Here is a 27,955-nt window from a genome sequence, read left to right on the forward strand (position 1 = left end):
ACTCCCTCAGTACTGACCCTCTGACAGTGCGGCACTCCCTCAGTACTGACCCTCTGACAGTGCAACACTCCCTCAGTACTGACCCTCTGACAGTGCAACACTCCCTCAGTACTGACCCTCTGACAGTGCAGCACTCCCTCAGTACTGAGCCTCTGACAGTGCGGCACTCCCTCAGTACTGACCCTCTGACAGTGCGGCACTCCCTCAGAACTGACCCCCTGACAGTGCGGCACTCCCTCAGTACTGACCCTCTGACAGTGCGGCACTCCCTCAGAACTGACCCCCTGACAATGCGGCACTCCCTCAGTACTGACCCTCTGACAGTGCAGCACTCCCTCAGTACTGAGCCTCTGACAGTGCGGCACTCCCTCAGCACTGACCCTCTGACAGTGCGGCACTCCCTCAGTACTGACCCTCTGACAGTGCGGCACTCCCTCAGTACTGAGCCTCTGACACTGCGGCACTCCTTCAGTACTGACCCTCTGACAGTGCGGCACTCCCTCAGTACTGACCCTCTGACAGTGCAGCACTCCCTCAGTACTGACAGTGCTGGGCTCCCTCAGGAAATATAGCAGAAGCTAGTTGTGATCAGATATTAATGCAACCCAAATTGCAGTTATTGTTGCAAATGGGGGATTGAAAATCAAAAGGAAACGGTCAGGAGTTCTGCCCTGTAGAATTTCTGCGTGTGTATGTGTTGATCTGACTCTCCGACATCTTGAAACAAAAGCAGTCGGATTGCCTGTGGGGCTTTGGCTTCAGCCCCAGCCTCAGTGTGTTGTTTTTACAGTAGCAGGGTCTGTTTTTACTTCAGCGTTTACCAGCATGTCTCAACAGAATGTGCTTTGTATCAGGCTCCAGATGCTGTGGTCAGCGCCTGTCCCGAATATCTACCCTACTGAAAACAAAAGCTTCCTTACTACACTCGACAAACTGGAACACCTTCCACCAAGAAAATAATTTGACCAGAATGAATGCCCTGCAACCACACAGATTAGTATAATTATCTTAGCGTGCACTCGCACTTCATCCAGCTTGGTGTTTGACTTGGGCAACTTCCCTTGTCACTGAAGCCTTGGGTAGCACTGCTGCGTATATTAAAATTGCTGCTTGGAATTTAAAGGCTTCCACAGAATCTGTTGTGGCAGTTTCACATTACAAGAATGTGCTCAGTTTACTTCAGAGCAGTTGAGACTTATAGAACATTCCAGCTTCGAAGCAGGCCATTTGACTGTTGGTGTTTTTCTGTACATGAGCCACCCAGTTTAATCCCATGCTCCCGTTCACTTCTTATATCCTTTAATAACCCTCCCAATCTAACTGCATTGTCTCAGTCACTCCCTATATCCCTCCATGTCTGCTTTATCAATCAGCGATGTTATTTCTTTTTTAAAAGTTATGGTCCAATTAGTTAATCTAGTCACCAAGCTGCATCGCTGTTTTCCTGAATATATAACTGCAGTTCAATAGGGCTGTGAAAGCAAGACATACTGCCAGGTGAGATATGCCCACTCGTAGTAGAGTAGCTGCACATACGTAGGGAAGTATTCTAAGAATTTTGCAGGTGACTTAAATATTTTTCTAACGATGTCGAAGGGATGGCATGGCAGGTGGAGTTGGTTGCAGGAGGTTGAAGTCTCACATGAAAGGATAGGGAGTGCAGTGTACAGACATCAGACAGAGCGTGTTATCAGGTGACAAACTGTCCCAGCACTAAATGTGCTGCTTTATGAGGAAGTGGTCCTGGGAACCCTCTCCAGAGCATGCACAATGCCTATCCATTGAGTAGCTCAGATCAGGGTTGTTTCAGATCGGTAGACCCCCAAGGGACTGACTGATCTCCTCCTGTTCCTGTGTTCCTAATTTGGGGATTCATAACTAAGAGGGTATTTGGTGATTGTGTTACTGGGTCAGTTATCCAAAGGTCTGCACTAAAAATCCTGAGAATGTGAAATAAATTCCCGCCATGGTGGTTTGAAAATCTCAGTTCAGTGGAAATGTCAGTAAATATGATCTTGAAGCAGTCAATTATCATAATCACCCAACTACTTCGCTGAAGCCCTTTAGGGAAGCGAATATCCAATATAGATAAGTAAAATGATGATAGCGCGGGAGAACTCTAATTTGGGAGAGATTTGAGAAACTTAAGAATGTTCCCACTGATTTGATTTGATTTTGATTTGATTTATTATTGTCGCATGTATTAACATACAGTGAAAAGTATTGTTTCTTGCACGCTATACAGACAAAATATACCGTTCATAGAGAAGGAAAGGAGAGAGTGCAGAATGTAGTGTTACAGTCATAGCTAGGGTGTAGAGAAAGATCAACTTAATGCAAGGTAAGTTCATTCAAAAGTCTGACAGAAGCAGGGAAGAAGCTGTTTTTGAGTCGGTTGTTACGTGACCTCAGACTTTTGTATCTTTTTCCCGAAGGAAGAGGGTGGAAGAGAGAATGTCCGGAGTGTGTGGGGTCCTTAAGTATGCTGGCTGCTTTGCCGAGGCAGCGGGAAGTGTAGACAGAGTCAATGGATGGGAGGCTGGTTTGCGTGATGGATTGGGCTACATTCACAATCTTTTGTAGTTTCTTGCGGTCTTGGGCAGAGCAGGAGCCTTACCAGGCTGTGATACAACCAGAAAGAATGCTTTCTATGGTGTATCTGTAAAAGTTGGTGGGAGTCATAGCTGACATGCCAAATTTCCTTAGTCTTCTGAGAAAGTAGAGGCGTTGGTGGGCTTTCTTAACTATGGTGTCGGCAAGGGGGAACCAGAACAGGTTGTTGGTGATCTGGACACCTAAAAACTTGAAGCTCTCGACCCTTTCTACTTCGTCCCCATTGATGTAGACAGGGGCATGTTCTCCTTTACGCTTCCTGAAGTCGATGACAATCTCCTTCGTTTTGTTGACATTGAGGGAGAGATTATTGTTGCCGCACCAGTTCACCAGATTCTCTATCTCATTCCTGTTCTCTGTCTCGTCATTGTTTGAGATCCGACCCACGACGGTGGTGTCGTCAGCAAACTTGAAAATCGAATTGGAGGGGGATTTGGCCACACAGTCATAGGTGTATAAGGAGTATAGTAGGGGACTGGAAACACAGCCTTGTGGGGCACCGGTGTTGAGGATTATCGTGGAGGAGATGTTGTTGCCAATCCTTACTGATTGTGGTCTGTGAGTTAGGAAGTTCAGGATCCAGTCGCAGAGGGAGGTGCCGAGGCCCAGGCCACGGAGTTTGGAGATGAATTTTGTGGGAATAATGGTGGTGAAGGCTGAGCTGTCGTCAATAAATAGGAGTCCGACATAGGTGTCCTTGTTATCTAGGTGTTCCATGGTTGAGTGCAGGGCCAGGGAGATGGCATCTGCTGTGGATCTCTTGCGACAGTAGGCAAACTGTAGTGGATCCAGGTAGTCCGGGAGGCTGGAATTGATTTGTGGCCATCCGTGATTCTGGAGCAGAGAAGTCCCCCATTTAAATTTGTCACTGATGGAATGAGGATCGAGGTTAGAAGAAATTTTTAACACAAAAGTTGTTGGCATACGGAATGGTTTAAATATAAGGAATGAATGAGCCAGAGGCCATGATGTGTTTCAATGAAAATTGGATAAATATTTGAATAGAGAAAGATACAGGACCAAACGGAAAGTGCATGGCAGTGGGATGGGTTTGAAATTAATGCAGGGCCATGGGGGATACAAGTTAGATGTGTTAAATACATAGCAAAACTCCTTTTACACTATTGCATCCAATGCTCCTAGGGTAGGTGGTGATTAGGATCACCCTTGTATGATCTGCCTGCCTCTGCCTGACTCAACTACTCTCAATTTCTGCATAAAAATCAACTCATCCAAAATTCTGCTGCCCTTTTTCTATCACATACATGAAGGATCAACGCTCCGAAAGCTTGTGCTACCAAATAAATCTGTTGGACTTTAACCTGGTGTTGTGAGACTACTTACTGTGCCTATCCCAGTCCAACGCCGGCAACTCCACATTGTGACCAAGACCCAAGCACTCTGTCCTGGCTGAACTACATTGCTCTCTGATCCTTCGAAGGTTTCAATTCATAATTTGCACCCTCATGTTGAAACTCATTCATGACCTCACTGTCCCTGTCTTGTTAACCTTCTCCAGACCTACAACCCCCCCCCCCCCCCCCCCCCCCCCCCCCCCCCCCCCCCATCCCGGAACGCCTCATCTTTTTGATTTGGCCTCTTCTTCCTCCACCACTTCCTTCACTGCATGTTGTATGCCTTCAGCTGCCTGGACTCCAGAATATCTGCTTCTTTAGTTCTGTGCCCTTTTTTTGCCTAATTATGCTTCTGTGAAGCTGCTTACCTTTCCTTCTTTAAGGTGATGCATAAATGGTCTGGACGGGGAGGAATTTGTAAAATGCGTACTGGAAGGTTCTTTGGAACAGTATGTAGATAGCCCAACTCGAGAGGGGGCTATACTGGATCTAGTTCTGGGAAATGAGCCCAGTCAGGTCATCAAAGTTTCGGTAGGGGAACATGTGGCAAATAGTGACCACAACTCTGTTAACTTTAGGACAGTAATGGACAAGGACGAATGTTGTCCTAAGGGTAGGGTGCTAAATTGGGGGAAGGATAACTATAGCCACATTAGGCAGGAATTGGTGTCCGTTGATTGGGAGAGGCTGTTCGGGGGTAAGTCCACGTCTGGCATGTGGGAGTCTTTTAAGGAACAGTTGATAAGGCTGCAGGACAGGCATGTGCCTGTAAAAAGGAAGGATAGGAAAGTTAGGATTCGAGAGCGATGGATAACCAGGGAAATTGAGGATCTGATCAAAAAGAAAAGAGAGGCGTACGTTAGGTCCAGGCAACTGAAAACAGATGGAGCTCTGGAGGAATACAGAGAGAGTAGGAAAGAACTCAAACGGGGAGTTAGAAGGGCAAAAAGAGGTCACGACATGTTCTTGGCAGACAGGATTAAGGAGAATCCTAAGGCATTTTATTCATATGTTAGGAACAAAAGAGTTGCCAGGGAAAAAGTCGGACCTCTCAGAGACAAAGGAGGGGAATTATGCTTCGAACCCAAGGGAATAGGGGAGATCCTAAATGAATACTTTGCATCAGTATTCACAAAGGAGAGGGACTTGTTGACTGGGAGTGTCTCAGAGGGAGGTGTTGACCCATTAGAGAGAATCTCCATTACAAGGGAGGAAGTGTTAGGTTTTTTAGGTAACATTAAAACTGACAAATCCCCAGGGCCTGATGGCATCTATCCTAGACTGCTCAGGGAGACAAGAGATGTAATTGCTGGGCCTCTGACGGAAATCTTTGTCTCTTCATTGAACACAGGTGAGGGCCCTGAGGATTGGAGGATAGCGAATGTGGTACCGTTATTTAAGAAGGGTAGAAGGGATAACCCGGGTAATTATAGGTCAGTGAGCTTGACGTCCGTGGTAGGGAAGTTGTTGGAGAGGATTCTTAGAGACAGGATGTATGCGCATTTAGAATGGAACAATCTCATTAGTGACAGACAGCATGGTTTTGTAAGAGGGAGGTCGTGCCTTACAAATTTGGTGGAGTTTTTTGAGGAAGTGACAAAAACGGTTGACGAAGGAAGGGCCGTGGATGTCGTCGATATGGATTTCAGTAAGGCATTTGACAAAGTCCCTCATGGCAGATTGGTTAAGAAGGTTAAGGCTCATGGGATACAAGGAGAGGTGGCTAGATGGGTAGAAAACTGGCTTGGCCACAGGAGACAGAGGGTAGCAGTCAAAGGGTCTTTTTCCGGCTGGAGGTCTGTGACCAGTGGTGTTCCGCAGGGCTCTATACTGGGACCTCTGCTATTTGTGATATATATAAATGATTTGGAAGTAGGTGTAACTGGTGTAATCAGCAAGTTTGCGGATGACACAAAGATGGCTGGACTTGCAGATAGCGATGAACATTGTCAGACAATACAGCAGGATATAGATAGGCTGGAAAATTGGGCGGAGAAATGGCAGATGGAATTTAATCCAGATAAATGCGAAGTGATGCATTTTGGAAGAACTAATGTAGGGGGGAGTTATACAATAAATGGCAGAGCCATCAGGAGTATAGAAACACAGAGGGACCTAGGTGTGCAAGTCCACAAATCCTTGAACATGGCAGCACAGGTGGAGAAGGTGGTGAAGAAGGCATATGGTATGCTTGCCTTTATAGGACGGGGTATAGAGTATAAAAGCTGGAGTCTGATGTTGCAGCTGTATAGAATGCTGGTTAGGCCACATTTGGAGTACTGCGTCCAGTTCTGGTCGCCGCACTGCCAGAAGGACGTGGAGGCTTTAGAGAGAGTGCAGAGAAGGTTTACCAGGATGTTGCCTGGTATGGAGGGTCTTAGCTATGAGGAGAGATTGGGTAAACTGGGCTTGTTCTCCCTGGAAAGACGGAGAATGAGGGGAGACCTAATAGAGGTGTACAAAATTATGAAGGGTATAGATAGGGTGAACAGTGGGAAGCTTTTTCCCAGGTCGGAGGTGACGATCACGAGGGGTCACGGGCTCAAGCTGAGAGGGGCGAGGTATAACTCAGATATCAGAGGGACATTTTTTACACAGAGAGTGGTGGGGGTCTGGAATGCGCTGCCAAGTAGGGTGGTGGAGGCAGGCACGCTGACATCGTTTAAGACTTACCTGGATAGTCACATGAGCAGTCTGGGAATGGAGGGATACAAACGAATGGTCTAGTTGGGCCAATGAGCGTCACAGGCTTGGAGGGACGAAGGGCCTGTTTCCTGTGCTGTACTGTTCTTTGTTCTTTGTTTAGTGTTGTGTGTATGTCTGCATCTAGATAGATATATTGTAAATGTATATTTGTCTACATTATGTACATATATTACGCATAAGATAAAGATATTCATAGAACCATAGAATCCCTACAGTGCAGAAAGAGGCTATCGAGCCCATCCAGTGTGCACCGACTCTCTGAAACAGCATCCCACCCAGGCCCTCCCCCCCGTACTATCCACATATTTACCATGGCTAATCCACCTAACTTACACATCTTAGGACACTAAGGGACAATTTAGCATGGCCAATCCACCTAATCGGCACATCTTTGGACTGTGGGAGGAAACCAAAGCGCCCAGATATGGGGAGAATGTACAAACTTTAAAGTTTATTTATTAGTGTCACAAGTAGGCTTATATTAACACTGCAATTAAGTTACTGTGAAAACCCCCTAGTCGCCATACTCCGGCACCTGCTCGGGTACACTAACGGTGAATTTAGCATGGCCAATGCACCCTAACCAGCATGTCGTTCAGACTGTGGGAGGAAACCTCTAACAGGCAGATATTGTAGATAAGTGTCAAAAGTGGCTAAATGGAGTTAAGATACTGATCAGCCATGATCAAACTGAATGACACAAGAGGTTGGAGGGTCTGTTGGGACATAGGAGGAAGCAGAGGTAGACCATTCAACCCTTTAGCCGACTCCATCATTCAATAATATCATTGCTGACCTGGCTGTGTCTCAAATCTGACTCTCATAATCCCTGACTTTCTTGTCTGTCAAAAATCAGATCCCGCCTTTTCCCCAAATCCCTTGATTCCCTTTAACCCCAGGAGCTATATCTAATTCCTTCTTGAAATCACAAATTTTTGGCCTCAACTACTTTCTGTGGGAGTGAATTCCACACATTCACCACTCTCTGGGTGAAGAAATATCTCCTCACCTCAGTTCTAAAAGGTTTACCCCTGATCCTCAAACTATTTGTTTGAGGGCTAACCTGGTTCTGGACTCCCCCACCATTGGGAGCATTCTTTCTGAATCTACCCCGTCTAATCCTGTTAGAATTTTATAAATTTTATGCAATCCCTTCTCACTCTTCTAAACTCCAAATATAACCCTAACCAATTTACTCTCTCCTCATATGACAGACCTGCCATCTCAGAAATCAGCCTGGTAAACCTTCGCTGTACTCCCTCTATTATATCAAGGACATCCTTCCTCAGATAAGGACACCAAAATTGCACACAGTACTCCAAGTGTGGCCTCACCAATGCCTTGTACAATTGTAGTAAAACATCCCTATTCCTATGTTCGAATCCTCTCACTATGAAGGTCAACATATCATTTGCATTCTTTACTGCCTGCTGTACCTGCGCGCTTACTTTCAGTGACTGATGCACAAGGGCACCAAGGTCTCGCTGAGTATCCACCTCTCTCAATTTACACCCATTCAAATAATAATCTGCCTTCCTATTTTTGGTGCTGAAGTGGATAACCTCACATTTATCCACATTATGCTGCATCTACCATGCACATGCCCACTCACTCAGCCTGTCCAAATCATGCTGAAGCATCTCTGCATCCCCCTCACAGCTCACCCTCCCACCCAACGTTGTATCATCTGCAGATTTGGAAATAATACATTTTGTTCCCTCTTCCAAATCATTAATATATAATGTGAACAGCTGGGGTCCTAGCACAGATTCTTGAGGTATTCCACTAGTCACTGCCTGCCAATCAAAAAAAGACCCATTTCAACTCTTTGATTCCTGTCTGCTAACCAGCTTTCTATACATCTCAAGACATGTGGACGCTTTGGAGAGGGTACAGAAAAGATTTACCAGGATGTTGCCTGGTATGGAGGGCATCAGCTATGAGGAGAGGTTGGAGAAACTTGGTTTGTTCTCACTGGAACGACGGAGGTTGAGGGGTGACCTGATAGAAGACTACAAGATTATGAGAGGCATGGACAGAGTGGATAGTCAGAAGCTTTTTCCCAGGGTGGAAGAGTCAATTACTAGGGGGCACAGGTTTAAGGTGCGAGGGGCAAGGTTTAAAGGAGATGTACGAGGCAGATTTTTTACACAGAGAGTGATGGGTGCCTGGAACTCGTTGCTGGAGGAGGTAGTGGAAGCAGATACGATAATGACTTTTAAGGGGCATCTTTACAAATACATGAATAGGATGGGAATAGAGGGATATGGTCCCCGGAAGCGTAGGGGGTTTCAGTTAAGTTTGGCAGCATGGTCGGTGCAGGCTGGGAGGGCCGAAGGGCCTGTTCCTGTGCTGTAAATTTCTTTGTTCTTTGTATTACCCATACTGTAGTATATGAATGGTCTCCACCTGTTCGTATCCTTATGTTTGTGTTGTGTATGTGCGTATTAATGTATCAGTGTACATGTATTTTAAATTATATATATTTGTATGTAACAATATACATGTATATGCATTGGTGTATATCTATACATTTATATCTATGTGTGTACGTTCTTAACGTATCTATGTTTCTTGGTGTTACAGGCGATCCTTGCAGAAAACCAGTTGTTGGCCATGGAAGCGAGCACCCAGTGGCCAGCAGCCCTCACAGCAGGGAATCAGACCTCAGGGAGCAGCAACCCCTACAGTCAGTGGCAAGTGAACCAGCAGAAACTGGAGGCATCTGAGAGCAGCCCGCCACTCCTCCCACCGAGACCACCACCAAGTAACAAGCAGGGGATGGTCAGAAAGACAGTCACCCAGAGGGTACCCAGGTAGGCGCCTCAGCACCCATTCTGACCCACTGCCTTTCCTCCACTTCTAATAACTCTGCCAGCTTAACTGCTTACTGGTCCTCGTGGTAGCTAAATTACCAAAGCCAGGCTTCCCTTCCTTACTTCAACAACAAGATTGAGGGAGTTAGCTTTTAGCTAGCACTTGAGATGGCATCACACATCTTCATTGCTCCACTCAGTTCTTTGGCTGCCTCTGCCAATTCTTCCATCTCAATATCTGCTTTCAAAGTGCTAAAAAATCTAGTGTGAGCCACCTATTGCTCACTGTGCCAAAACCTCCCCATTTACCCTCTGCTACAATCTTCAGCCTCTCATAAAATACATGTACACTGATACATTAATACGCACATACACAACACAAACATAAGGATATGAACAGGTGGAGACCATTCATATACTACAGTATGGGTAATACAAAGAACAAAGAAAATTACAGCGCAGGAACAGGCCCTTTGGCCCTCCAAGCCTACACCGACCATGCTGCCCGACTGAACTAAAACCCCCTACCCTTCCGGGGACCACATCCCTCTATTCCCATCCTATTCATGTATTTGTCAAGACGCCCCTTAAAAGTCACTACCGTATCCGCTTCCACTACCTTCCCCGACAATGAGTTCCAGGCACCCACCACCCTCTGTGTAAAAGCTCTGCCTCGTACATCTCTTTTAAACCTTGCCCCTCGCACCTTAAACCTGTGCCCCTTAGTAATTGACTCTTCCACCCTGGGAAAAAGCTTCTGACTATCCACTCTGTCCATGCCTCTCATAATCTTGTAGACTTCTATCAGGTCACATTGGAGTGCACTGACTTCCATGTTGCATACTGAATCTCCAGTGGTTGTTTCAGGGTGATGAGCTTGCAGTTTGGAGTGCTGGCAGCATCTCTGACAGACAACCAAGTACAGCGATGCAACACTTGCAGGAGTGGCCGCCAGAGAATTGAGGGGTCCATGTCTGTTAAATAGTGAATAGTGGGTGCAGTATGTGTTATTCTGTACACACAGTAGGTGTCAGCCTTGGCTCAATGGTTGCACTCCCAACTTTCAGTTATAAAGATATGTTGTATATGCAATATGTCTTAGGGAATAGTGCATGCAGAGTATGTTATAGAGAATGGTACACATTAGATATATAATATAGAGAATAATGCATACAGTATATATTATAGAGTCTATCACAAATCCACTCAGAGGCTGTCTCCAACACCTCCCGGCCCACTACATTGACAACTCCCAGTAACGAGCACTAGGACTGTAAAGATTCTGTGATTAGCATCGAGGAGAGATGATGATTAGGTGGCAGTGTCATTAGATTACTGATCCAGAGGCTAATTAATGCTCTGAAATGCAGGTTCAAACCCTGCCTACCAGAAATTTAAAATTAAAATTGAATTTAAAAATAAAATCTGGACTCAAACTCTAGCCTCAGGAATGATGACCATACAACTATCACCCATTGTTGTAAAAACTCATCTGATTCACTGATGTCCTTTGGGGAAGGAAATCTGTGATCCTTACCCGGTGTGCTTTATATGTGACTCCAGACCCACAGCAATGTGGTTGACTCTGGGATGGGTTATAAACACTGGCTTTGCTAATAGCACGTACATCTCATGAAAGAATAAAGAGAAAAAAGCTCCTGGAAGTTGGAGCTTTCCTGTTTGATCACACCCTGAGAAGTGCACTCATCCCTGAACTTTCTCAGAAGCAGAAAAACAAAACTAAAAACCTGTGCAGGGTCAGGTCCCAACAGCCCTTCACTTGTCTTGCAACCTGTGTCTCTTTCTTTTCCTGTGACTCACCAAGCTATCCTTCCTCCTCAGTTGTATGAAATGCTTGACACTAGATGCTATGTTTACACTGGCCTTAGGTTAAGAATTGCCTGGTCAAGTGGATGCAGTGCTGTAACTCTGACAGAGGCTACAGATTTACACAGATCTGATTGAACAGCTAGTTTACTGGGCAAATAGAGCTGTGATCCCTTCCTTTCAGGCACGGGAAGCTAAACTGCCCTGATCTGATCAGCATCCCCTGAACAACCAGATAGTCCAACTTATATTGATGGCTGTCAACTCAAATCAGCGCTGAAATATAGACCTGCGAGGTGTCGAAGAAGGTAATTAGGGTGAGAAGTTTAGGCAGGAATGTACAAAAATCCAAGTTGGAGGAGCAGAGATATAGAACATAGAACAGTACAGCACAGAACAGGCCCTTCGGCCCACGATGTTGTGCCGAGCTTTATCTGAAACCAAGATCAAGCTATCCCACTCCCTATCATCCTGGTGTGCTCCATGTGCCTATCCAATAACCGCTTAAATGTTCCTATCACTGACTCCACTATCACTGCAGGCAGTCCATTCCACACCCCAACCACTCTCTGCGTAAAGAACCTACCTCTGATATCCTTCCTGTATCTCCCACCACGAACCCTATAGTTATGCCCCCTCGTAATAGCTCCATATCTCAGAGGAACTTAAAGGTACAGGGAGGTGTGAGGCCATAGAGGGATTAGAAAATAAGAAAGAGAATTTTAACTTTGAGGAAATGTCAGAGAGGGTAACAGTGAAGATCAGTAAACACAAGGATAGTGGATGAATGGCACTTAATGTGTGTTTGGATATGGGGCAGCAGAGTTTTGGATGAGCTGTAGTTTACACCATCTCTGTTTATTGTGAACAGCCACCTCTACCGGCAACTAGCAATTTCCCATTACCACAGACATCAGTCACAAGGGTGCTGCTTCAACCATATTACAAAGAACAAAGTACAGCACAGGAACAAGCGCTTCGGCCCTCCAAGTCTGTGCCGATCATGATGCCCCAACCAAAATAAACCTTCTGCCCTTACTTGGTCCGTATCCCTCTATTCCCCCTCTATTCATGGACCCATCCAGATGCCTCTTAAATGTTGCTAATGTGCCTGCTTCCATCATCTCCTCTGGCAGCACGTTCCAGGCACCCACCACTCTCTGCGTGAAAAACTTCCCCAGCACATCTCCCTTAAACTTTCCCCCTCTTGTCTTGAACCTGTGCCCCCTTGTAATTGACATTTCCACCCTGGGAAAAAGCCCCTGACTATCCACCCTGTCTATGCCACTTATAATTTTGTAGACCTCTATCCAATCTCCCCTCAGCCTCTGTCTTTCCAGTGAAAACAATCCTAGTTTATTCAACCTCTCCTCATAGCCAACACCCTCGAGACCAGGCAACATCCTGGTGAACCTTCTTTGCACTCTCTCCAAGGCTTCCACGTCCTTCTGGTAGTGTGGTGACCAGAACTGCATGCAATACTCCAAATGCGGCCGAACCAAGGTTTTATATAGCTGCAACATGATTTCCCAACTCTTGTACTCAATGCCCTGTCCGTTGAAGGCAAGCATGCCATATACCTTCTTAATCACCTTGGCCATCTGCATTGCCACTTTTAGGGAACTGTGGACCTGCACGCCCAGATCCTTCTGTATGTTAATGTTCCTAAGGGTTCTGCCATTTACAGTATAATTCACACCTAAATTTGATCCTCCAAAATGCATCACCTCGCATTTGTCCGGATTAAACTCCATTTCTGTGCCCAAGTCTCCAATCTATCTCTATCCTATTGTATCCTCTGACAATCCCTGGCACTATCAGCAACTCCACCAATCTTCATGTCATCCACAAACTTAGCAATCAGACCACCCACATTTTCCTCCAGATCATTTATATATACTACAAACAACAGAGGTCCCAACACTGATCCCTGCGGAACACCACTAGCCACAAATCTCCATTCTGAAAAACACCCTTCCACCACTGCTTGCTGTCCCCTATAATCAAGCCAAATCTATATCCATCGAGCCAGCCTACCCCAAATCCCATGTGATTTTAGTTTTGTACCAGTCTGCCATGTGGGACCTTGTCAAAATCCTTACTAAAATCCATATAAACTACATCCACAGCCCTTCCCTCTTCAATTATCTTTGTCGCCTCTTCAAAAAACTCAATCAAGTTGGTGAGACAGGACCTTCCCTGGACAGAACCATGCTGCCAGTCACTAACTAGTCAATTTTCTTCCAAATGTGCATATATCCTTTCCCCCAGCATCTTCTCCAAAAGCTTCCCCACCACTGACATCAGGCTCACTGGCCTATGATTTCCTGGATGATCCCTGCTTCCTTTCTTAAATAAGGGAACAACACCGGCTATTCTCCAGTCCTTCAGAACCTCACTGTGGTCAAAGAGGATATGAAGATGTCTGTTAAGGCCCCAATTATTCCTTCCCTTGCCTCCCACAGTAACCTGGGATAGATAGTAAGTTTGCAGGTGACACCAAGATTGGTGGCATAGTGGACAATGAAGAAGGTTATCTAGGATTGCAACGGGATCTTGATCAATTGGGCCAGTGAGCCGATGAATGGCAGATGGAGTTTAATTTAAATAAATGTGAAGTGATGCATTTTGGTAGATTGAATCAGGGCAGGACTTACTCAGAAAATGGTAGGGCATTGGGAGAGTTATAGAACAAAGAGATCTAGGGGTAAAGGTTACTGGCAGTGTTCATAGCTCCGTGAAAGTGGAGTCACAGGTGGACAGGGTGGTGAAGAAGGCATTTGGCATGCTTGATTTCATTGGTCAAAACATTGAATACAGGGACGCCTTGTTGAAGTTGTACAAGACATTGGTAAGGCCACACTTGGAATACTGTGTGCAGTTCTGGTCACCCTATTATAGAAAGGATATTATTAAACTCGAAAGAGGTGGGGGAGTTGTATTGCCTTTTTTTCTTTTGACTAAGCTTACAATTTTCCTTGTCATCCATGCTCCCTGAATCCTGCCATTTCTATCCTTCATTTTTGCAGGGACATGCCTGTCCTGCACTTCAATCAACTGGTCTTTAAAAGCCCTCCACATGTCAGATCTAGATTTGCCCTCAAATAGCCGCTCCCAATCCACATTCCCCAGTTCCTGTCTAATTTGGATGTAATTGGCTCTCGCCCAACTAAGCATCCTCACCCGAGGGTCACTCTTGTCCTTATCCATGACCATCCAAAATCTTATGGAATTATGGTCACTAAACCCAAAATGCTCCCCCATGTAAACTTGGATCACCTGACCTGGCTCAGTCCCCAATAAGAAGTCTCACAACACCAGGTTAAAGTCCAACAGGTTTATTTGGCACTAGCTTTCGGAGTCTCAGGCTCCTTCATCAGGTGAGTGACAAGTCCTCACTCACCTGATGAAGGAGCCTGAGACTCCGAAGGCTAGTGCCAAATAAACCTGTTGGACTTTAACCTGGTGTTGTGAGACTTCTTACTGTGCTTACCCCAGTCCAACGCCAGCATCTCCACATCATCATTCCCCAATACCAAGTCTAGTATGGCCTCCTCCCTAGTTTGATTGTCAAATACTGTATCAAAAGCCCTCCTGGACACATCTAACAAATTGCTCTCTGTCCGAGCCCCTGGCTGTAAGTGATTCCCAGTCAATATGGGGGAAGTTAAAGTCACCCAACACAACTACCCTGCTTTTTTCACACCTTTTCAGCATCTGACTACACAGCTGCTCCTCTGTCTCCTGCGGGCTGTTGGGAGGTCTATAGTACACTCCCAACATTGTGCTTTCACCCTTCCTATTCCTGAGCTCCACCCATAATGCCTCACTGCAAGATCCCTCCAATGTCTCCTCCCTCGACACCGTGCTGTGCTCCCTAATCAGAATGCAACTCCCCCACCCCTTTTGTTTCCCCTTCTGTCCCGTCTAAAACAACAGTATCCCGGAATGTTAAGCTGCCAAACCCGTCCCTCCTTGTCTCCGTAATTGCAATAGCACCATAATTCCATGCAGTAATCCAGGCTCTCAGTTCATCTGTTTTACCTGTTATACTTCTTGTCCTGTCACCTCTCAGTGCTCGGGTTACACTGTGCACCGTGTACAGCACAGTAAAAGTCACCTCAAGCTGTGAACACAAGTGTCTCACTGTCGCAGAACTGTTTGTCCAGAAATTGAGCAGGTGGCAGGGGTGTGGGGATTGAAGGGTTTCCTGAGAGCTAAATTGTCACAAAGCTGCAAATATATTGTATGGCAGGAGGCGCACAGCATACACAAGACTTTTATTCATTGATAATTAGTTATTATTTCCCTGATGTGGAGATGCCGGCGTTGGACTGGGTAAACACAGTAAGAAGTTTAACAACACCAGGTTAAAGTCCAACAGGTTTATTTGGTAGCAAAAGCCACACAAGCTTTCGGAGCTCTTAGCCCCTTCTTCAGGTGAGTGGGAATTCTGTTCACAAACAGAGCTTATAAAGACACAGACTCAATTTACATGAATAATGGTTGGAATGCAAATACTTACAACTAATCAAGTCTTTAAGAGACGAAACAATGTGAGTGGAGAGAGCATCAAGACAGGCTAAAAAGATGTGTATTGTCTCCAGACAAGACGGCGGCACGGTAGCACAGTGGTTAGCACTGCTGCTTCACAGCTCCAGGGTCCTGGGTTCGATTCCTGGCTCGGGTCACTGTCTGTGTGGAGTTTGCACATTCTCCTCGTGTCTGCGTGGGTTTCCTCCGGGTGCTCCGGTTTCCTCCCACAGTCCAAAGATGTGCGGGTTATGTTGATTGGCCAGATTAAAAATTGCCCCTTAGAGTCCTGGGATGTGTAGGTTAGAGGGATTAGTGGGTAAATATGTGGGGGTAGGGCCTGGGTGGGATTGTGGTCGGTGCAGACTCGATGGGCCGAATGGCCTCCTTCTGCACTGTAGGGTTTCTATGATTTCTATGATAAGACAGCCAGTGAAACTCTGCAGGTCCACGCAACTGTGGGAGTTACAAATAGTGTGACATGAACCCAATATCCCGGTTGAGGTTCAACCGGGATATTGGGTTCATGTCACACTATTTGTAACTCCCACAGTTGCGTGGACCTGCAGAGTTTCACTGGCTGTCTTGTCTGGAGACAATACACATCTTTTTAGCCTGTCTTGATGCTCTCTCCACTCACATTGTTTCGTCTCTTAAAGACTTGATTAGTTGTAAGTATTTGCATTCCAACCATTATTCATGTAAATTGAGTCTGTGTCTTTATAAGCTCTGTTTGTGAACAGAATTCCCACTCACCTGAAGAAGGGGCTAAGAGCTCCGAAAGCTTGTGTGGCTTTTGCTACCAAATAAACCTGTTGGACTTTAACCTGGTGTTGTTAAACTTCTTACTATTATTTCCCTGGCCAAGGATAGATGAATTTACCATCTTGTTACACACAGCAAAGATCCTTATTTCAACAAAACAGCAAAACGAACAGGCCAAACATTGCCTGTGTCACCACGTCAGTGTATTCCTGAATCACACAAGTAGATTGGCAGAATCCCCAAGGAATCCCGTGGTCATAGATAAAATAATGAAAGTATGGGCCGGATAGGGAATACGGAAGAAAAGTGAATAAGAGAATGAGAATGGAGGACAGAGAATGTTGAAAGCTGTCTGTATCAGTGGTGTTCCTGCAGTCTCGCTCTGTGGGCCCGATTTTACCAAACATTCGCGCCCGAAAATGGGCCCGAAATCACGGTAAAGTCGGGCGTCAGGCCTTTAACGCGATCTGCACCCGAATCCGAGCAGATCGCGGCTTTACCGACACCCGATTCGGGCGCAGGTCCAGTCTGCGCCCGAATTGGGTGGCCCGACGATTTAAATGCATTAGCTTGCATTTAAATCGACTTAATGAACCGCGCGCCCAACTCTACCGCCAAATCCCACTTTACCGTCTTCTGGTCCGTTCCGGATCCGCGCTGTAAGCGACCTGCAGAATAAAAATCCGAAGCGGATTTCTATTCTGCAGGGGAACCTCCGAAGCCCATCCTCCTCAACCATCCTTCGCAGACCCCCCCCGCTTACCACCCCGGCAGACCCCCCCCCCCCCGGGATCAGACCCCCTGGGAGGCAGGCCCCCCTCAGCAGAGCACACTCCCAACCTACCTCGATTACTGGTCTCCCTCCACCATCCTTCCGACCTGCAGTCCTTCGAGAGCCTGCAGCACCTTCCTGGCCTTCCGCCGGAGGAGCGGGGGGGGGGGGGGCTCAGATGGATCTCTGGTTACGGAGGGAGGGTGGACGTGGGAGAATCTTGCAAACTGAAAATAATGTAGCATCTTCTTTGTGCTGCCTAATTATCTATGGGAAAGGTAATTAAACTACAGTGTCCTAGTGAGCAATTAGTGACCTGTATAATACATTTGTGATCTGTAACTGGATTGTTGATGTCCCTGTAGCCATGAGCCAGGTGCTCAAATGCTCAGAGCCATGTGGTGAACTTGGAAGAATTGTCCCCGTGGTGAAACTTCATAGAAATCATAGAAACCCTACAGTACAGAAAATTTGGGAAAATATTTCAAAATATGGATGGGAGGATATATATTTTGAAATATTTTCCCAAATTTTTGACTGTCAGGTTTTTAGTTCCTGCGATTATAATTTTGACATTATCTTCCAAAGGGAATTCCTCTAATTCTGTGCAATGTTCCAATGAAAACAGGATGAAAGAAAGGATCCAAGGCTGCTCCAGAGGCAGATTAGCTGCACCCAGCGTTGCCCATGCAAATCACATTCATAAGTAGGGGCACATCTGCCATGGAATGTGAGAGAAGAGTTGCCAATACAAACTTCTTTTCACTATGGTTGATTTCCCAGATTTAGTAATCTCCTTGAATCTTATTTCCAACCAAGTTCCACCACGGGGACAATTCTTCCAAGTTCACCACATGGCTCTGAACATTTGAGCACCTGGCTCATGGCTACAGGGACATCAACAATCCAGTTACAGATCACAAATGTATTATACAGGTCACTAATTGCTCACTAGGACACTGTAGTTTAATTACCTTTCCCATAGATAATTAGGCAGCACAAAGAAGATGCTACATTATTTTCAGTTTGCAAGATTCTCCCATGTCCATCTCTTCCCCCCCCCCCCGCCCCGCCTCTCTGCTCTCTCTGCTGTTTCTTTCTTTCCCGCCCGGGCGCGCAGCTTCAGATTTTTTTCGAACTGCGCATGCACAGTTCAGAGCTCTGATCGTTCCGGCAGCACTAAGCCCCGCCCACTGCGCGGATCGGACCGGATCCGGCAAAAAGCGTATGGGCGTGCTGCAAAGAGGATTCCGGGCTCGGATCTGCATTACGGATCCGGCCCTTAGACCCCAAATGGTAAAATAGGGTCATGTGTGTGAGCCTATTATTACAGTGATATTGGGATTTGTTTCTGGGTCATGCTGTGTGTAGTGGAAACCACTGAGTGCGGGCACAGTGGGATTTCTCTCAACCTGCTGTCTGTTTGGGGTTCACACTTTCTAATTTAATCAAAGGGCTGCGGCGCTCCAACCAGTAGCAGGGATTTGGGAATGACTGTTACAGCACAGTCTTATTGAGGAAATTCCTCTCCTCCAGCCCCGGCATCTCCCCCTCTCCTCCTCACTGCTGAATCTGTCACAATGTCTGACTTTCAGGGTCTGCCTTTATCTGCCACCACAATACATCGTTCATTCCTGAGGAATCCCTACCAGCTTCTTCACTTTATTTTCCTGAATTTTGTGCTGACGTTTCCCTTTTTCCCACACTCAGGCCCTGCACACTGCATAAACCACAAAAATGTGGAGAAGTTCAAGCACTCACTCGAAATTAGATTCCAATCCTACTGTATAAACACTAACCCTGCCAGGGGTGAATCGTAAGCAGCTGCTATGCACTAACACTCCTGCCTCCTGTACACTACCCCTCTCCTTGCTCATATCCCTCCCGTATGCCCCATCCCTTCATCTATATTTTCCTCCTTTTATGTCTCCCCCCAAACATGTACACCCCCACTCTGTAGATATCCTGTTATTGTACGTCCCCCCTCCTGTATGTGCCCCCACCTCCATTAAATCCTCCCTCCTTTACTTTGCCCCTCCCATATCATAGAATCATAGAATACAGTGCAGAAGGAGCCATTCGGCCCATCGAGTCTGCACCGACTCTCCAACAGGGCATCTTACCCAGGCTCTATCCCTGGTACCCCCGCTTATTTACCCTGCCAATCCACCTAACTTACACATCTTGGGACATTAAGGGGCAATTTAGCATGGCCAATTCACCTAACCCGCACATCTTTGGACTGTGGGAGGAAACCAGAGCACCCCGGAGGAAACCCACGCAGACACAGGGAGAACGTGCACAGACAGTGACCTGAGGCCGGAATTGAACCCGGGTCCCTGGTGCTGTGAGGCAGCGGTGCTAACCACTGTGTCACCGTGCTGCCCTCCGATGAACATGCCGACTCTCGCACTGTAGCTGAGTAGCCCTGATATGGTTGGGTTTTGCCTGCAACATCTCCAAGAAACTATCACAAAAGTGAAGCGGAAACACAGGGTGAATTTTAACCTCAAAACCAGTGGATTGAGATCAGAATGAAATTAACATTTTTCAAATCGCAAACCCAACCCCAGGCTGCCAACCTGTCTACTGATGACCATGAAATATTTGTTGATTGTCGTAAAAACCCATCTGGTTCACTAATGTCCTTTAGGGAGGAAAATCTGTCGTCCTGACCCGGTCTGGCCTACATGTGACTCCAGACCCACAGCAATGTGGTCGACTCTTAAATCAGCCCTCTGAAATGGCCTTGCGAGGCACTCAGTTTCAGAGCAAATAGGGATGGGCAACAAATGCTGGCCTAGCCAAGGATACCCACATCGTGCAAATCAATTTTTAAAAAGGTTTAGCAGAGGGTGGGGGGTGGTGGTTATCTCATTAGCAGCTGCAGGTTCCATTAGGGGCTGCGCCTGGCTCCAGAATGCTCCCTCACCAACTGCAAGCCTGACCTGTTCACCAATCTGCCTCTGGGTGAGAATATTGTTAAAAATAAACTTGCTTATTGCCTCTGATCAGGAACAGCCCATGTCAATTCCATCCCGTTCTGACGCACATGTAACGGGAATGGAATTGAGATGAGTTAACACCGTTACCGTATAATCACTTGGTGGGTAGCTGCCTATGTTCAAACCACACAGGGAGGACTATAGAATCATAGAATCCCTACAGTGCAGAAGGAGGCCATTCGGCCCATCGAGTCTGCACCGACCACAATCTCACCCAGGCCCTAACCCCACATATTTTACCCGCTAATCCCTCTAACCTACCCATCTCACGACTCTAAGGGGCAATTTTTAACCTGGCCAATCAACCTAACCCGCACATCTTTGGACTGTGGGAGGAAACCGGAGCACCTGGAGGAAACCCACACAGACACGAGGAGAATGTGCAAACTCCACACAGACAGTGTGGCCTTTTTAAATGTTGCTACAGGATCTGCCCCGGTTGCTGCCCCAATGCCGGTCAGTCCCAGATCAGCTGTTCAGTTTGTTTAATCAGCCTGGTGAATGGTGGATTTGGAGCTTGCCATTGCTCAACATGATTTCAATCGGATCACAGTCCAAGTTTGTTTCCTTTTAACCACAAAATAGCTTGGTAAATATACTTAGAGGACTGTGGAATTTCAAATTTACCGTCCAGTTAAAAACTAGGAAAAGTTAAACATCCACGAACTGCCGAGTAAGTTGAGAGATTCCATTTGCTGAGTGGTTCCAATCCAAACCTCAGCAAGTACTGACACTGAGACTGGGTGGTTTTGGTCAGACCCGCCATGAACACCATGTCCAGTTCTGGTCAGACCCAGCACGAGCTCTGTGTCTGGTTCCATATCGGGAATATAGCAGAGTAGTTACTTTACAGAGGCCAGGATAAATGATCTGTACATATGATTTCAAATGCCATCACGACAACTGTGAAATTTTTACAGGGTGTTGCAGAGAGGGCAGAGCCAATTGTTTGTGATTGATACACAGCTGTAGGGATGCAGGTTATAAGTTCTAGATACAGAGCAAAACTCCCTTTTCACTGTTGCATCAAACACTCCGAGGTTTGAAATTTCTAATAACCCTTACATTGCTGTCTCTGTCCATGCTCTCGTTCAACTCATCTGTTGTTGTAATCCTAACTCAGCTAGTCGATGCCTTAATCTTTCACCTTCCATAAACATGCTATGCTCCCTTTATTCTAGCAAACAATTATCCAGGTCTTGCTGATCTATGTTGGTTCTTGCTCTTCCTAGTCTTTGAATTTAAAATTTGCTCCTTTGTGATTAAACTCTTTCACGAATGTTCCCATCACTATGTTGTTGACCTTCTCGAGACCTACCACCCTCCCTCGAGGAACTCAGGCCTTTCACTCTAGTCTGTTATGTTATTATTCACTCATAGGATATGGGCATCGGTGGCTAGACCAGCATTTGTTGCCCACCCCTAATTGTCCTTCAGAAAGTATAGGTGAGCTGCCTTCTGGAACCGCTGCAGTCCACATGGTGTAGGTACAACCACAGTGCTGTTAGGGAGGGAGTTCCAGGATTTTCACCCAGTGACAGTGAAGGAATGGTGATATATTTCCAAATCAGGATAGTCTGTGACTTCAAATGTATGTAAGTGGCTGTAAAACTGTAACATCCTGAGGGCATGAAAGGTGCTATAGAAATGCAAAGATTTTCTTCTGTTCAATTGTTAGCTCTGGTTCAGTGGACAACACACTCACATGTCAATAAATCAGAGTTTGTGGGCGCAATCCACACTCGGGAAACTTGATCCCCATAATTCTGACACTCCCAATGATGAATTAAGGGAGTGCTGCACTGTCAGAGAATCAGTACTGAGGGAGTGCCGCACTGTCAGAGGGTCAGTGCTGAGGGAGTGCTGCACTGTTAGAGGAACAATACTGAGGGAGTGCTGCACATGATGTGGAAATGCTGGCATTGGACTGGGGTAAACACAGTAAGAGTTTTAACAACACCAGGTTAAAGTCCAACAAGTTTAGAGGGTCAGTACTGAGGGAGTGCCGCACTGTCAGAGGGTCAGTACTGAGAGGGTGCCGCACTGTCAGAGGGTCAGTACTGAGGGAGTGCCGCACTGTCAGAGGGTCAGTACTGAGAGGGTGCCGCACTGTCAGAGGGTCAGTACTGAGAGAGTGCCGCACTGTCAGAGGGTCAGTACTGAGGGAGTGCCGCACTGTCAGAGGGTCAGTACTGAGGGAGTGCCGCACTGTCAGAGTCAGTACTGAGGGAGTGCTGCGCTGTCAGAGGGTCAGTACTGAGGGAGTGCCGCACTGTCAGAGGGTCAGTACTGAGGGAGTGCTGCACTGTCAGAGGGTCAGTGCTGAGGGAGTGCTGCACTGTCAGAGAGTCAGTACTGAGGGAGTGCTGCGCTGTCAGAGGGTCAGTACTGAGGGAGTGCTGCCCTGTCAGAGGGTCAGTGCTGAGGGAGTGCTGCACTGTCAGAGGGTCAGTGCTGAGGGAGTGCTGCACTGTCAGAGGGTCAGTACTGAGGGAGTGTTGCACTGTCAGAGGGTCAGTACTGAGGGAGTGTTGCACTGTCAGAGGGTCAGTACTGAGGGAGTGCCGCACTGTGAGAGGGTCAGTACTGAGGGAGTGCCGCACTGTGAGAGGGTCAGTACTGAGGGAGTGCCGCACTGTCAGAGGGTCAGTACTGAGGGAGTGTTGCACTGTCAGAGGGTCAGTACTGAGGGAGTGCCGCACTGTGAGAGGGTCAGTACTGAGGGAGTGCCGCACTGTGAGAGGGTCAGTACTGAGGGAGTGCCGCACTGTCAGAGGGTCAGTACTGAGGGAGTGTTGCACTGTCAGAGGGTCAGTACTGAGGGAGTGCCGCACTGTGAGAGGGTCAGTACTGAGGGAGTGCCGCACTGTCAGAGGGTTATTACTGAGGGAGTGCTGCACCGCTGGAAGGTCAGTATTGATGGAGTGCCGCACTGTCGATAGTGAGGTAGTGAGAGAGTGCGACATTGTCAATGGTGATGTCTTTATGATGTATTTTTAATCTGATGCCCTGTCTCATGAATGTTAATGATCTTATAGCACTATTTATAGTTGCTCCCTGCCTGTGATCAGCTAACACAGCTCAGACTGGGGAATAAGCCTGAGATCCTCTGGGCTGTATGTCTCTGTAAGTGGCCCTCCTCACTGTCCTGTATATTTATTTAAAAGTCCTACACAGTGTTGGTGCTGAAACAAAAACAGAAAATGCTGGAAAATCTCAGCAGGTCTGGCAGTGTCTGTGGAGAGAGAATAGAACCAGCGTTTTGCATCTGGATGACCCTTTGTGAGAGCTGCTATTGGTGCTTTGGTCAGCATATGGAAATGAAATGAAACCAATCTTTTTATCTCTTTTAGAGTGATTGCCTTTGACAGCCAGCTATCAGGACGAGCTCCAAAGACAAGCTCAGCTGAATCAATTCCGTCAAACAGCACAGGTGAGATATCCACAATGTTAGACCAATTTCCCCAATCGGAATCACTGACTATCCACAGGCCGCGCCATTTTAACCAGCCATTGATTTCTCAGTGTAGAATTAACAAGCCCATCATTCCACAAGTAAAACACCACGATGAGCAAAAGGCCATAAGACCATAATGTGGAGATGCCGGCATTGGACTGGGGTAAACACAGTAAGGAGGCTAACAACACCAGGTTAAAGTCCAACAGGTTTATTTGGTAGCAAATGCCACTAGCTTTCGGAGCATGCTGCTCCTTCGTCAGGTGGAGTGGGAGATGTGCTCACAAACAGGGCATACAGAGACACAAACTCAATTTACAGAATAATGATTGGAATGCTAATCAGCTAATCAAGTCTTAAAGGTACAAACAATGTGAGTGGAGAGAGCATTAAGCACAGGTTAAAGAGATGTGTATTGTCTCCAGGCAAGACAGTTAGTGAGATTTTGCAAGCCCAGGCAAGTTGTGGGGGTTACAGATAGTGTGACATGAACCCAAGATCCCGGTTGAGGCCATCCTCATGTGTGCGGAACTTGGCTATCAGTTTCTGCTCAGCGACCCTGCGGTGTCGTGTGTCGTGAAGGCTGCCTTGGAGAACGCTTACCCAGAGATCAGAGGCTGAATGCCCGTGACCGCTGAAGTGCTCCCCAACAGGAAGAGAACAGTCTTGCCTGGTGATTGTCGAGCGGTGTTCATTCATCCGTTGTCGTAGCATCTGCATGGTTTCCCCAATGTACCATGCCTCGGGACATCCTTTCCTGCAGCGTATCAGGTAGACAACGTTGGCCGAGTTGCAAGAGTATGTACCGTGTACCTGGTGGATGGTGTTCTCACGTGAGATGATGGCATCCGTGTCGATGATCCAGCACGTCTTGCAGAGGTTGCTGTGGCAGGGTTGTGTGGTGTCGTGGTCACTGTTCTCCTGAAGGCTGGGTAGTTTGCTGCGGACAATGGTCTGTTTGAGGTTGTGCGGCTGTTTGAAGGCAAGAAGTGGGGGTGTGGGGATGGCCTTGGCGAGATGTTCGTCTTCATCGATGACATGTTGAAGGCTCCGGAGGAGATGTCGTAGCTTCTCCGCTCCGGGGAAGTACTGGATGACAAAGGGTACTCTGTCCACTGTGTCCCGTGTTTGTCTTCTGAGGAGGCCGGTGCAGTTTTTCGCTGTGGCGCGTTGGAACTGTTGATCAATGAGTCGAGCGCCATATCCTGTTCTTATGAGGGCATCTTTCAGTGTCTGGAGGTGTCTGTTGCGATCCTCCTCATCCGAGCAGATCCTGTGTATACGGAGGGCTTGTCCGTAGGGGATGGCTTCTTTAACGTGTTTAGGGTAAGACCATAAGACATAGGAGCAGAATCAGGCCACTCGGCCCATCGAGTCTGCTCTGCCATTCAATCATGGCTGATATTTTTCTCATCCCTATTCTCCTGCCTATTCCCCATAACCCCTGATCCCCTTATTAATCAAGAACCTATCTATCTCTGTCTTAAAGATACTCAATGACCCGGCCTCCACAGCCTTCTGCGGCAAAGAGTTCCACAGATTCACCACTGTCTGGCTGAAGACACTTACACATTCTGTTTTCCTTCTCACTGTTTTACCAGTAAATGTACAGGGAGGTGAGAAATCAAATGCACAAATCATACAGATGAATACTGAGATCACACAATGGGTAAAAATATCCATTGCACAGTTTTTATTTACTAATAATTAACTACATCTGGATTTTCAGTTAACCACATGTGGTTGAAGTTAATCCAACGGTTTGGACTGGCTACTTGTAAAGTCTGAGACCTGAGAAGGTGGGGAGCGAGAGGAGAGAAAGCACAGGGGAGGAAAGAAACAGTGAGAAAGAGAGACAGACACTGAGTATGTGGTGGGAATGGAGGAGAGGAGCCAAGGAAAAGAGAGAGAAAGGGCAGAAGTGAGTGAGAGAGACAGAATACAAGATAAACATAAGAAAGCAAACAAAGTCTTTTCATTGCTTTCAGCTTTGTCTATTTTCCCCTTTTCATCACATGGAGACCAATAGAAACTCCTCGTAACCCTGAGTAGATATCACTCAAATCAATGGACAGCTGATGACGATGATCATCTGGAACTATGCCCTGTATATCCAAGCCCAGACCATTAATATCTTTCGAAAAGAATAGCTGTTCTAATACCAGGGGAATGCTAATGTATACTTCAGTTTGAAAAACAACCATTCACACTGATCTGTGTTTTCTGTTCCTTAGCCAGTTTTATATCCATGCTGCTACTTCCCTTCAATCACAGTGGCTTCAGTTATGCTAACAGATCTATTAGATGGTGTACCTTTTGAAAGTCCAAATACAGATCCAACATCCTCCACCCTCATCAACACTCTCCATTACTTCATCAAAGAACCCAATCAAGTTAGTCAAACACAATGTGCCTTTAACAAGTCCATGCTAGACCTTTATTAACCCACAAGTTTCCAAGTGCCAATTAATTTTGTCTCAGATTATTATCTCTGAAGGTTTTCTAACCATAGGTTGATTGTCCTATGTTGCCGGATTTACCGTCCTCCAGTTCTGACACTGATTCCATAACTGAGGAAAATTGGAGGATTGTGACCAGAGCCTCTACACTCTCATCCTGACTTCTCTCAGCAACCTAGGATGCATCCCCGGAAAATACTACTTCATTAATGACCCTGTAACTTTTTTCCAAGGTTGCTCCTAAGAGTATCCTGGAAACTAATCTTCAACTCCTGGAGATTGAAGGACATCTTGATGCTTGGCCCGGCAGTATCAGACATGTGTAACAGATTGCCAGTAAAGTCAGCAGTACAGTAGGTCATGTGTCGTTAATTCCTTTTTGAAAACATGCTTAGTTGAATAAGCCTGGGTTAAGAACAATGCAGAAGGTTATACATCCAGATTTAAGCTGTCAAAAAAACACTGAAATATGATAGGATTCTGTGAATGACATAAAGGAATGTGGCTAGTCAGGGTTAGACACACACACTTTCGTGTTCGTTTGAAGTTCTGCTTTTTTTACTGAATTGTTTTGAAGAACTGGGAAGAAGTTTCCAGGGCTCGGCCTTACCTCAAACTCCAACCTCTGGTTGTTCAGCTCTCTGCAGATCTGAAATGGATTGCCGAGGATCCACAACTCAGCATCAATGGGCCACCTGAATCAGGGATCTTAGAGAGCCATTCCTTTGTGTACTTGAAGTACTGAGAGACAGTGTGGCTGGGGCAGTTCATCATAAGACTGATGGGTGTCTCTGTGTACATCAACTCATCATCTTGCATTAGTGAGCTTGGACAGAGGGTGAGGGTGCATTAACACAGAGTGGGAGCAGTTAATGTCCGTTACCACAGAGTGAGGGCAGTGAGGGTGCATCAACACAGAGTGAGGGCAGTGAGGGTCCATTAACCCAGAGTGGGGGGCAGTAAGGGTTCATTAACACAGAGTGAGGGCAGTGAGGGTGCATCAACACAGAGTGAGGGCAGTGAGGGTGCATTAACACAGAGTGAGGGCAGTGAGGGTTCATTAACACAGAGTGAGGGCAGTGAGGGTTCATTAACACAGAGTGAGGGTGCATTAACGCAGAGTGGGGGGCAGTGAAGTTCCGTTAACATAGAGTTAACTGCAGTGGTTCAAGAAGGCGGCTCACCACCACCTTCTCAAGGGCAATTAGGGATGAGCAATGAATGCTGGTCTAGCCAGAGATGCCCATGTCACATGAACGAATAAGAATAATCTAGAGATGGGCTCTCTCTATCTCTCTCTGGTTCTTTATCTAGCTCTCTCTCTAGCTCTCCCTCTGGCTCTCTCTCTCTAGGTCTCTAGGGGCACAGCACTGCTGCCTCACGGTGCCAGGGACACGGGTTCGATTCCCGGCATGGGTCACTGTCTGTGTGGAGTTTGCACGTTCTCCCCGTGTGTGCGTGGGTTTCCTCCGGGTGCTCCAGTTTCCTCCCACAGTCTGAAAGATGTGCTGGTTAGGTGCAGTGACCCAAACAGGCACTGGAGTGTGGTGACTAGAGGAATTTCACGGTAACTTCATTGCAGTGTTAATGTAAGCCTTACTTGTGACTAATAAATAAACTCTACTTCTCTCTAGCTCTCTCTCTTTC

At 46.6% G+C, this 27,955-nt stretch overlaps 1 protein-coding gene across 3 annotated transcripts in view; it reads left to right on the top strand.

Annotated features, from left to right (window-relative positions):
- ttll5 (tubulin tyrosine ligase-like family, member 5) overlaps positions 1-27,955 on the top strand; it is a 340,921-nt gene that overhangs the window by 298,865 nt on the left and 14,101 nt on the right. For 2 of the 3 annotated variants that reach the window (XM_078234550.1, XM_078234552.1), the window contains 2 exons: positions 9,261-9,490; positions 23,746-23,825. In XM_078234550.1, the coding sequence (XP_078090676.1) occupies positions 9,261-9,490; positions 23,746-23,825 (310 nt within the window). Of the gene's footprint in view, positions 1-854; positions 983-9,260; positions 9,491-23,745; positions 23,826-27,955 lie in introns of those variants that run through there. The other variant, XM_078234553.1, reaches the window with a different exon arrangement.

Source organism: Mustelus asterias, chromosome 18 (assembly GCF_964213995.1).
Source record: "Mustelus asterias chromosome 18, sMusAst1.hap1.1, whole genome shotgun sequence".
Taxonomy (NCBI): Eukaryota; Metazoa; Chordata; class Chondrichthyes; order Carcharhiniformes; family Triakidae; genus Mustelus; species Mustelus asterias.